The sequence below is a fragment of the Camelus ferus genome, chromosome 21, assembly GCF_009834535.1.
Source record: "Camelus ferus isolate YT-003-E chromosome 21, BCGSAC_Cfer_1.0, whole genome shotgun sequence".
Classification (NCBI taxonomy): domain Eukaryota; kingdom Metazoa; phylum Chordata; class Mammalia; order Artiodactyla; family Camelidae; genus Camelus; species Camelus ferus.
Window position 1 is genome coordinate 25,406,377 of NC_045716.1, and position 11,156 is coordinate 25,417,532.

General features: G+C 43.3%; 2 protein-coding genes and 1 non-coding gene across 3 annotated transcripts; 1 reads left to right on the forward strand and 2 right to left on the reverse strand.

Moving 5' to 3' along the window:
- On the reverse strand, positions 1-533 carry LOC116658812 (histone H3). The gene has a single exon (XM_032464744.1). The coding sequence runs from the start codon at positions 493-495 to the stop codon at positions 85-87; it is 411 nt and encodes a 136-aa protein (XP_032320635.1). The 5' UTR covers positions 496-533; the 3' UTR covers positions 1-84.
- A 909-nt stretch (positions 534-1,442) lies between these two features.
- On the reverse strand, positions 1,443-2,127 carry LOC102522235. Its single transcript, XR_004314051.1, has one exon. It is a non-coding gene; the product is annotated as a histone H2A type 2-A (transcript).
- A 272-nt stretch (positions 2,128-2,399) lies between these two features.
- On the forward strand, positions 2,400-2,974 carry LOC102521984 (histone H2B type 2-E). Its single transcript, XM_006186571.3, has one exon. The coding sequence runs from the start codon at positions 2,458-2,460 to the stop codon at positions 2,836-2,838; it is 381 nt and encodes a 126-aa protein (XP_006186633.1). The 5' UTR covers positions 2,400-2,457; the 3' UTR covers positions 2,839-2,974.
- Positions 2,975-11,156: the final 8,182 nt, after the last annotated feature.

Sequence of the window (11,156 nt, forward strand, 5' to 3'; positions counted from 1 at the left end):
GCACAGCTTCTTCCAAGTGCAGTTGTGAGTGGCTCTGAAAAGAGCCTTTGGATGTGATGGAACCTTGAGCCGAGCGCGCGCTTCTTAGGCCCGCTCCCCGCGGATGCGGCGGGCCAGCTGGATGTCTTTGGGCATGATGGTCACGCGCTTGGCGTGGATGGCGCACAGGTTCGTGTCTTCAAACAGCCCCACCAGGTAGGCCTCGCTCGCCTCCTGCAGCGCCATCACCGCCGAGCTCTGGAAGCGCAGGTCCGTCTTGAAGTCCTGCGCGATCTCGCGCACCAGCCGCTGGAACGGCAGCTTGCGGATCAGCAGCTCGGTCGACTTCTGGTAGCGCCGGATCTCCCGCAGGGCCACGGTGCCCGGTCGGTAGCGGTGCGGCTTCTTCACGCCGCCCGTGGCCGGCGCGCTCTTGCGGGCCGCCTTAGTGGCCAGCTGCTTCCGCGGGGCCTTGCCACCGGTCGACTTGCGGGCGGTCTGCTTTGTACGGGCCATAGCGAGCCAAAACACAAGATTACCAGCACAGCGCTACGCAGGGAGAGTAAGCGGGTCCCGGGCTGCGGCAGCACTCTTTATAGGCACTGTCTTTTACCCCCCCGCATTGGGCGGGACCAGAATTGAAAAGTCCCGCGCTGGCTGCCCATTGGCTGTGACGCCACCCACCTTCGAGCCACTCATTGGCTTGGGCAGAACCCTCCCTACCCTCGACCGCCCCTCCCCCTTCTACTTTCCAGTTTGCCAACAGTCTTCCGTGCCTTGTCTTTCTTCCGGCCGGAGAGTCGTCTTTGAGAGCAGCTAGGTCAGAGTGTTCCTCAGCCCTTCTCTCCCTAGAACACACTACCCGCGATACCCTCTTCCTTTCCGCGCTTTCTGGCTCCCGAACTGAACCGCAATCTCCCGTTTGTTCCCCCGCCCCGTGAACACCTGTTACCTTCTCTGAGCCCTCTAGTTGGTCTAACGGGTCGTTTTTTCCCTGCCTTTCCAGGGGAAAGTTACCTGCGCCCCGCCCCCACTCCGGGCGCAAGGCTCCGCCTGTGAAAGCCTAGAGTGGGGACCTGTATCTGCGTCGGGGAGGCACGTCTCTGACCAACCTCCCGCCTCCCCAAGACAGTAGGCTCACTTAAGCCAAAGCCCAGGTGTGCCACACCCCCGAAACTGCCCGCTCCCCTAACCGGCAGGGGTGTTCAGGGTGGGCTGTACGCGTGCGGGAACGTCCCCCTACTATGAGACCTCAAGTGTTGGTCAAGGGCCTCGGGAACAGCTACAAGTGCGCCATGGGCACCTGACTCCCAGTTAAGAGAGCGGAGGCGAGGGGTGGGGAAGAGGAGTAGAAATCTGACAGGATACTTGAACCGAGCCCACCGTAGTGCCCCAAACTTTCTACCTCCACGTGCGTTAAGCCTTAGGCCTTAACGACTCCTCCACTCCCCGCCCCAGCAAGAGTACGGGGATAGTTTAAGCACTCGAACTCGACAGGCGAGGAACGGTTGGGAGGAACAGGCAAGTAGCACTCCCTCCCCCCCGCCAGTCTTCCTATCCCTGGGCTCCGCATTTACCACTGGAGCAGGGTGGAACTGAAAACATTTGTTATGGCTACTGCAACAACTCTTTATTTGAGAGAGTGAGTGGCTCTGAAAAGAGCCTTTGATTTCGCGGGTGCCCCTTCGAGACGAGGACTGCAGGGGGCTTCTTGCCGGCCTTACTTCCCCTTGGCTTTGTGGTGGCTCTCGGTCTTCTTGGGAAGCAACACGGCCTGGATGTTTGGCAGGACACCACCCTGGGCGATGGTGACTTTGCCCAGCAGCTTGTTCAGCTCCTCATCGTTGCGGATAGCCAGCTGCAAATGGCGAGGGAATGATGCGCGTCTTCTTGTTGTCTCGCGCCGCGTTGCCCGCCAGCTCCAGAATTTCAGCCGTCAGGTACTCGAGAACCGCCGCCATGTAGACTGGGGCGCCAGCTCCCACTCGCTCGGCGTAGTTGCCTTTCCGCAGCAGGCGGTGCACTCGCCCCACCGGAAACTGCAGACCAGCGCGGGACGAGCGAGACTTGGCCTTAGCGCGGGCCTTGCCTCCTTGCTTGCCACGACCAGACATGACAGCAGTAGTTTCTGTGAAGTAGCTCTCACTTGACAACCGGGAATAGTCGCCCTGAATGCAACCCCGCTTCAACCTTTTATAGGCAGAACGGCGATTGTCTACGGAGCACTCTGATTGGCTGTCGCACAGCTTTGACCTGGTAACCAATAGGATAGCTCAACCAGAATCCACTCATTTACATAACCTCGTCGCCCTCGCAGGAGCGCCACTGAAAACTCGCCAATCGCAACGCGGCGTAGTCAGAACCCTAATTTGCGTACCGCCTGTGTAAGTACCGAGTCGCTTCCGGTAGCCTCTGTGCTGCCGTTGGGTTTGCGTTCCTGGTTGTTCCCGGTTGTCCCTGCAGCTTGTGCTCGCCGTTATGCCTGAGCCGGCAAAGTCTGCTCCGGCGCCCAAGAAGGGCTCGAAGAAAGCCGTCACCAAAGCTCAGAAGAAGGACGGTAAGAAGCGCAAGCGCAGCCGCAAGGAGAGCTACTCCATCTACGTGTACAAGGTGCTGAAGCAGGTGCACCCGGACACCGGCATCTCGTCCAAGGCCATGGGCATCATGAACTCGTTCGTCAACGATATCTTCGAGCGCATCGCGGGCGAAGCGTCCCGCCTGGCGCACTACAACAAGCGCTCGACCATCACGTCCCGGGAGATCCAGACGGCCGTGCGCCTGCTGCTGCCCGGCGAGCTGGCCAAGCACGCCGTGTCCGAGGGCACCAAGGCCGTCACCAAGTACACCAGCTCCAAGTGAGCCCCTGCCAGGACGTGGCGCTCGCACGAGTCGCCGGGCCGCTTGCCGCCAAAGGCTCTTTTCAGAGCCACCCACCTTCTCAGTCGAAGAAGCTGTCATCTTTCTAAATTCATTTTCATTTTCTGTTAACTGGTTCTTCCTGTACCACCTATTCGTTTACCTAGTGCAAAGCTGCGTTTATTTTACGAGGCAGGTAAAGAACTCAAGGTAGGACAAGACTTGTAGATTGGTCGACAGCTAGTTAGTGTGTGTTCATTCACATACAAATAATTGGCCTCTTCACAGTGAAAAGGTTAGCAAGGGTGGTGATCAATGTAAATCTGTTCAGGGGGATAGGGGGCGGGTAGTTAAGCAGTGGTTACTCTATAGCAGTTAGATTGGGTCAATATTTTGTAAATGCATTTTTCTTGAGCCCAGAAAACCAAACGTAATGTTACTGTAAAAATGCAAAGCAATACTTTGAGACCACGCCCGAGCACCTATAGTGTCCTGTTTTGTTTCTATAGTGAATCCCTTTGCAGTGCACAGTCGGGGTGGCTGCAGTGTCTGATGCCTTGATTGTCACAACATCCTTTGTTTACTGATATGGCAGGCCACGTTTTCTGACCATATGTAATTGAAGTAATTTTAGTCTACACACTCCTTGTCTCTTTCCTGTTCTTTTCAGAGCCACCCATCTTGTCAGTCGAAGAAGCTGTCATCTTTCTAAATTGATTTGCAGATGCGTATACTGAAGCAATATACCTTGCTCAAATTCAAGACATTAAACAACACCATCAGAGTAAGATAATACAAAGGCCATTGTTATGTAAACATTTTTCCCAGGTCTTGATATCTACACAATTCCCTGAAGTTGTACTTTTGCTATTTTATAATCTGGGTAAGGAAGGAAGGATTTATAGATGTTCAGGAATTTCAAGAACTTGGGCCTGCTAACCGTAAAATGTCCTCCAGAGACTTTATCCAGCAGCTTTCATTGTTTTTTTAAAAAAAATTTTTAATTGAAGTATGGTTGATTTACAGTGTTAGTTTCATGTGCACAGCAAATTGATTCAAATATATATATATATATATATATATATATATATATATATATATATTTAGATTCTTTTCCATTATAGTTTATTATAAAATATTGAATATAGTCACCTGGACTATACAGTAGGTCTTTGCTATTTATTTTACGTATAGTAGTACGTATATGTTGATCCCAAACTCCTAATTTATCACTTCACTCCTTTCCCCTTTGGTAAGCATAGTTTGTTTTCTGTCTGTGAGTCTTTTTCTAGTTTGTAAATACAGCAGCTTTTATTAAAACTATTTACCCTTAAAAATATTTGTCCCTCCCTGGAACAATTCATTCTTTCTCTCTGAAAAAGAGGAAGTAAAAATTAGATAATAATAAAGGCCCTCTGTGTTTTTGAGACTAGAAAGTTTAAAAAGCAGATTTCCTGAAACAGTTCAAAGGCTGTTTGATCAATTTATCTATCTATCCCTAATGCCCCATATACTTCCACTGAATCCAAATCACTGGGGCACTGAGGGTGAGAGTCAAGGATAAACAGTCTATAAAACACACCGGGTGATTCAAATTTTGGTAACTACTGACATATTGGTTATGTAGTTCCCATAGTCCTTGGTCAGAACCTGTTCTGTTTGGTGTGACCACCCCAGATATTAGGTGTGAAAGCAAAACTGACACCCTGTTTAGGTTCTGTTAGGAATATTTGTGCATATTGCTTCTCACAATAAGGGAGAGGGAAAATAATTACACTTAAATAACACATGCTGGAAATACAGCAGTAAACAGAATAGAAAATGTCCCTGTCCACTTAAAGCTACATTTTAGTTGATGGATTCTGAAAATAAGAAAAATGTATAATAGTATAGTATTCAGAAGGTGATATGTGCTATTGTGTAAAGTAGAATATGGAGTGGAGTGTGGATGACAGGTCTAATCAGTTAATATGTGAAAAGAGGCCTGAATGAAGTAAGAAAGTGAGCCTTAGAATATCTTGGAGAAGAGTATTCTAAGAACAAAAAACAGCAAGTGCAAAGGCCCTGAGGCAGGCACAGGTTTGGGGAGTGCAAGCAATAAGCAAGGCCATTGTGGCTGAAGCACTGCAAGCAAAGGAAAGATCTGAAGGGAGATGCAATCAGAAAGGTAGTGGAGAGTCAGATCATGTAGGCTATTGAGGGGCCTCACAGGCCAATTTGAAATTTTTGTCTTTCATTCTAAATAATTTGCAGTGCCTTTGGAGAGTCTGATCAGAGTAATGACATTATTTTACTTATGTTAAAGCTCATCCAGGATACTATGCTGAAAAATAGACTGTAGGAGAGCAAGAGTACAGGCAGGGAGAATATCAAAGAGGCTACAGTAACAGCTCAGGAGACAGATGGATGGTAGCAGTGGAGATGGTGAGAAGTAATCAAAATATTTTAAATGAAATTGATGAATTGAATGTAGGTTATGACGGAGAGGAATCAAGGATTAATTGTAGGTTCTTGGACTGAGCACTTGGAAAGAGCTGCAATTTACTGATATGAGGGGCAGTTAGGTTTGTGGGGGGAAAGCCTAGAGTACTATCTTAGACAAAATTTTGAGACTCCTGGTAGCTATCCAAGTAGAAATATCGAATAGGAACTATCAAATTCCCCATGTTGGGAACACGCAATATGAGAATCCGGAGTTCAGGGAGGAGACAGAAGTTAGATTCTAACACCTTGATTCTTGCTCTTTTGTAGGTGGTCTATCCTTTCTTTATGGAAGCTTTTAGAATAACTGTAACATATCTAGATAAGGCTTTTTTCCATATCTAGCCTTGGCCTCAGTATTTGATTAAAATCCCCTATCTAACTTCAGTTTCAAAGTCCAACTTCAGAAGGCAGAACAACCAATTGTCTAAATCAATGTTAATTGCATATCCCTGGACTAGTGCAATCACACAAGTCACCGTTACCTCTAAGTATAGCAAAGTGTGATGAACAAAGGATATCATTCAGAGTTCTAGTTAACATATAGATGATCACTCAAACATACATAAAAGCCTTTTAAACATAATGGAGTGAAAAATCTTTTATGTTCATATGTTGAAATTCAATCAGTTAACATTACTTTACTCTAAAAATAAAATGGAACAATAATGTCTTTAAAACTGGTTTTTTTTTTTTTTTTTACTAGTTTTTAAAGTCTGATTACAAGTTTTTAAATATTTTTCAATTTTTTGTTTTGGAAAATTTGAACCTATAGAAAAATTGAAAAAATAGTACAATGATCATAATAGGTGGTATTCATCTAGATTCACCAATTACTATTTGCTGCATTTGCTTTATCTTTTTCTTTTTACACACACACACTTATTTTCTGAGCCATTTCCCTAAGTACTTCAGCATGTCTTTCTTACAAATAAGGACATTCTCCTATACAACTACAATACCATTATTACATCCAACACATTTAATATTGATTTAATAATATTAACCAATGTACGATCCATATTCAAATCTTAAATTGTCAAAAAAAATCCTATAAAGGTGTTGTATAATTTCCTGTGGCTTCTGTAACAAATTACTATAAATGTGGTGGCTTGAAACACATTTATTTTCTTACAGATCCAAAGATCAGAAGCACAAAAATCAGTTTCACCAGGTAGATCTCAAGATTGTGCTCCCCCCCAAGGTTATAGGAAAGAATCCTCTTCCATGAATTTTCCAGGTTCTAGAGGGGCATTCCTTGGCTCATAGTCCGTTCTTGCATCATCAAAGCCAGTATCATACCATCTTCAAATCTCTCTCTGCTTCCATCTCTTTCTCCCTTGACTTTTTGCCTTTCATAATAACCCTGGTGATTGCATTTGGGTCCACTCAAATAATCCAGGGTAATCTCCATATATTGAAATCACATCACGAAAATCCCCCTTGGCATTTAAGGTAATATTCACAGATTCTAGGGATTGAAATGTGGACATATTTGGGAGCCATACTCAGCTTACCACAGCTGTTGACTACAATTATGGGTTGAATTGTGTCCCCCCCAAAAGATATGAAGTCTACCTCCTCAGTGCCTTAGAATGTGGCCTTATTTGGAAATAGGGTCTTTGCAGATGTAATCAAGTTAAAATGAGGTCATTAGGGTGGGCTCTAATCCAATAATGACAGATTTCCTTTATAATAAGATGTAGAAAATGCACAGGAAGAAAACTGAAGCAGATATCAGATTTATACTGTCATAAATCAAAAAATACCTGGGGCTACCAGAAGCTGAAAGACAAGGAAGGATCCTAGCTGAGAGCCTCTGGAGGGACAGGGCCCTGCCAACACCTTGACTTCAGACTTCTAGCCTCCTAGAACTATGACAGAATAAATTTCTTTTAAGCCACTCAGTCTGTAGGGCTTTGTTACGGCAGCCCTAAGAAACTATTGCAACTACTAAAAATTTTAATGATAGAATTACATTGTTCATTTTTTTTTCCTTTTCACCTCAGTCTCCATGACAATTTTTTGTATTTTATAAAGGAATGTGATTTTGTTTGTAGTATTTTTTTACCCGGTACTGATTAATGCTTGTCACGACGTCTATCTAAACATAATATTCAGAGCTAATGATCTGACATGCCCTGTGCTTTTAATCTGGCCACATAAAGGACAGGTGCCTAGGAAATCTACAGTCCACATATTGTTTTATAGTTGCATTGGGAATCAAGTTTTAGTGGATTTATCATATCAATTCTCTTCAAATCTTAAGTCTTTTGAACTTTTCATGACACACCCTGATACTACTAAAAGTAGTGACAATACATGCTTAGGATTCATAGTGTTGTTTTTCCCCCAGCGGATGTTAAATTCTGCTTTTACTTTTACTTATTTTTTTGATTTACAATGTTGTATTAGTTTCTGGTGTACAGCACAGTGATTCAGTTATACATACATATTCTTTTTCATTACAGATTACTACAAGCCATTGAATATAGCTTCCTTTGTTGCCTATTCTGTACATAGTAGTTTGGATCTGCAGATGCCAAACTCCCAGTTTATCCCTCCTCCTTCCCCCCTCCTCCTACTTTCCCCTCCCTCCCCTTACACTTCCCTGTCCCCTTTCCTCCCTTCTCTCCCCTCCTCCCTCTTCCCTCCCTTCCCTCCCCTCTCCTCTTTCCCTTCCGGCAACCATTTTAAATTTTTTTAAAAAATTTCAGATTTTGAAATATTCCAGGCATTCCTTTTTTTAAAATTGAAATATCTTTGATTTACAATGTTGTTTCTGGTGTACAGCAGACATTCCTTCTTAATGGTAATATTAATCTCTGGTCCTAGTCAAATACTGATTTTAATACTTAGATATTTAGTCCAAATATGTAGTTAGAGCACCTCTCTCTCTCGTTATCTACCCTGTTTGGTCTCTTTGAGACTTTCCAAGATAAAAGGCTATCATTTTTTTTTTTCTGGGAAATTATTTCTCAAATATTTCAAGATCCAAACTAGTTTAAATAAAAGTATGTTAGGCAAACTGACTTAACTGGATGTCTGAAAGTATAGCAGGGCTCTGAGGTTGGCTGAGTTCCATGAATGGCTCAGTCCTCAGATTCTTCCCCTTAGCAGTTGCCCTCATCAGTGTTGCTTATAATCATTCTTGCCTTCACACCCACATAACACTCCATCCTGCTGCTGCCTCTTGAAAGCAAAAGAAACTTTACCAAAAGATAAGAGCAATCTACAGTCTCCTTCTCAGTTCAATTTCTGAAATGTTTGTGCTAATTAGATTGGTCTAGATTTCTGAACTAATTGATGTGGGAAGGGGGTTGGAACTACATTTAAACCGATGAGGCCAACCCTAAGAACTGTGGATAAGACCTGTTTTCTGGGAAACACATGTGTCAGTGGTTCTCAAACTTTACTGCTCTTTAGAGTCACCTGAGTACCTTTTAAAAATTTCAAGTGAAGGCTGTATGCCAGATCACCTAAATCAGAATTTCTGGGGATGACACACAGGCATATTTTAAAAAGTTCTCCAGGTAGTTACAGTGGGCAGTCAAGTTTGAGAACTACCTAAGGGATTAGGTGGGTTCCTCAGTGAAAATCAGGATACAATTAGAGAAAGAGAAGAAAAATGCTACCTAGTCAATAGTATACATTAAGAGATATCAACTACTAAGTTAATACTTCATAACAAACACATAAGAAATCAAGTCTTAAAGAATGCTTTAAGGACACATAAGGAAAAATAAAGTCTAGAAGAATACTTACAGGTGATAGCCTTCATCCCCACTGCTGTGTTCAGAGTGTGGACAGAGTCACTTGCCATTTCAGTAAACAAAAGATGCTGTGGCCATCAGACAGCTGCTATCAGGAACCCCCCCACCCCCGCCCCCACCAGTGCACCCTGAGGGGACTCAGGATGGAGAAAAACAAGATACTGGCTGTACATAGTTAAGGTGCATATCAAAGGAATGGTTTTAATAGCCCAGACTCTTGCACCTTCCCACACACAGAAAAGCACTAAAATTATTAACTTGAGATGCCTGTTTTTATGATTAGCAGTAATCTTTTGATGTTCGACTACATGTTTGGGGGGTTTTTGTCTGTTTTAGCAAAAACTCCTACATATCCTGACTCCTTCCTTACCTCTCTGAGTCCCTCAGAACTGACAGACTGTGTCCCGGGATTAAGTCCCCAGTAAATCTGCCAAATAAAACAAAATTTTCAGCTTTCAGGTTGCGCTTTTTCTTCCCATTCAGTCAACAAGAGGTAGTCCTTAAAGGCAGGATTGTGTTCTCTTTGCTGAACCCTAGATACATCTCTCAAATTGCCAACTCCATACATCCACTTGAATGTCAGAAAGCTTCTCAATCTTAAAGCAGAATTCTGGATCTCCCTTCACCGTCCCAATCCATACCTTCTTCCAGTGTTCAATCCTAAGTAAACCACTGTTTACCCAGTTACTCAAGACAAAAATGTAGTGGTTTTGCTTCTGCTCAAATCCTATCCCTCAGCAAGATCTGCCAGTTCTACCTCCAAAATACAATTCTAATGCCAACATTTCTCACTATCACCATACTATCACTGTACTCCAAATCTAGACTACAGAGTGGTTCTCACACTTCAGCATGCATCAAAATCACCCAGGGAACTTGTTATCACATATTACAGTCTGAAGAGTCCATCTTTAGTAAGTTCTCAGGTAATGCTAATGCTGGTCTGGAGACCAGATTTTAAGAATCACTGCTCTAGCCCACAACCTCCTAATTGGTTTCCTTTCTACTGTGGACAACCAAGGATCTATGATCCACAAAGCAATCAGAGTAATCTATTTTAAGGTTAATGAAGTTATGTAGTCATATCCCCACCAAAAACAATCCAAAGGTTTCCAAAGCACTGAGGCTAAACTCTGAAGACTATCTCCTTTACACTCCAAACCACATTGGGGCTTTCTGCTCTATGAACATTATAAACTTTTTCTTGGTTCAGCAATTACGCATATTTTGTTCCCATTAAATGGGCATGTCCTTTAAATTGCTTTTGTGAGTGGTAATTCTTTGAGGAGAACACTATCACCAAATATTAGGCAAATAGTATATGATTTAAGAAGAGGCAGAGAGAAGGAACCAGCATTAATGGTTAATTCCTGGATACCAAAATCAGGCTTCAATTTCCCTAGCCGGGGAAGCTACATTTAGATAGGGTAGGCAGGTGCTTGAGAATACAGGATACACAAACTCAATGAGTTTGTTAGTACCAAAGGTAACGAGTTTCTTTTTTTGTGGGACTTTTTAAATTGCACTACAGTCAGTTTATAATGTGTCAATTTCTGGTGTACAGCATAACGTTCTAGTCATATATATGTATATATACACATATAATCGTTTTCATATTGTTTCATTATAGGTAACTACAAAATACTGAATGTAGTTCCCTGTGCTATACAGAAGAAATTTATTTTATTCAGAGTAGTTGTTATTCCTTTTTTTTGTACACAAAACAGCACATAACGCAAAAAAGATTAAGCACCACCACTTAACCGCTTGGGAACCAGTTGCACCTTTGTTACACAGACAACTTTTTTTTAAAATCATACCTGGTCTTCATAAACTTAGCACAGTATTTCACTAGGAAACTATTTCGATATGGGCATATTCACCTGCGTGCAAGCAAGCCTAAGCCAGTTTCATGAGCAGCTCTGACCAAACACAGCAAGTCTATACCTACCATTAGATCTTTCCCAAACCAGAGAAAATAATACTTATTCGGTCGCTTATCTGAAAAACTAAAAATGGATATTTATACCTACGAGTATGACCTTTCAAGGTTAACTAGGAAAGGAA

Coding starts and splice junctions, on each gene's coding strand:
- LOC116658812 (XM_032464744.1), bottom strand. CDS start 495: ATGGCCCGTACAAAGCAGACCGCCCGCAAGTCGACCGGTGGCAAGGCC.
- LOC102521984 (XM_006186571.3), top strand. CDS start 2,458: ATGCCTGAGCCGGCAAAGTCTGCTCCGGCGCCCAAGAAGGGCTCGAAG.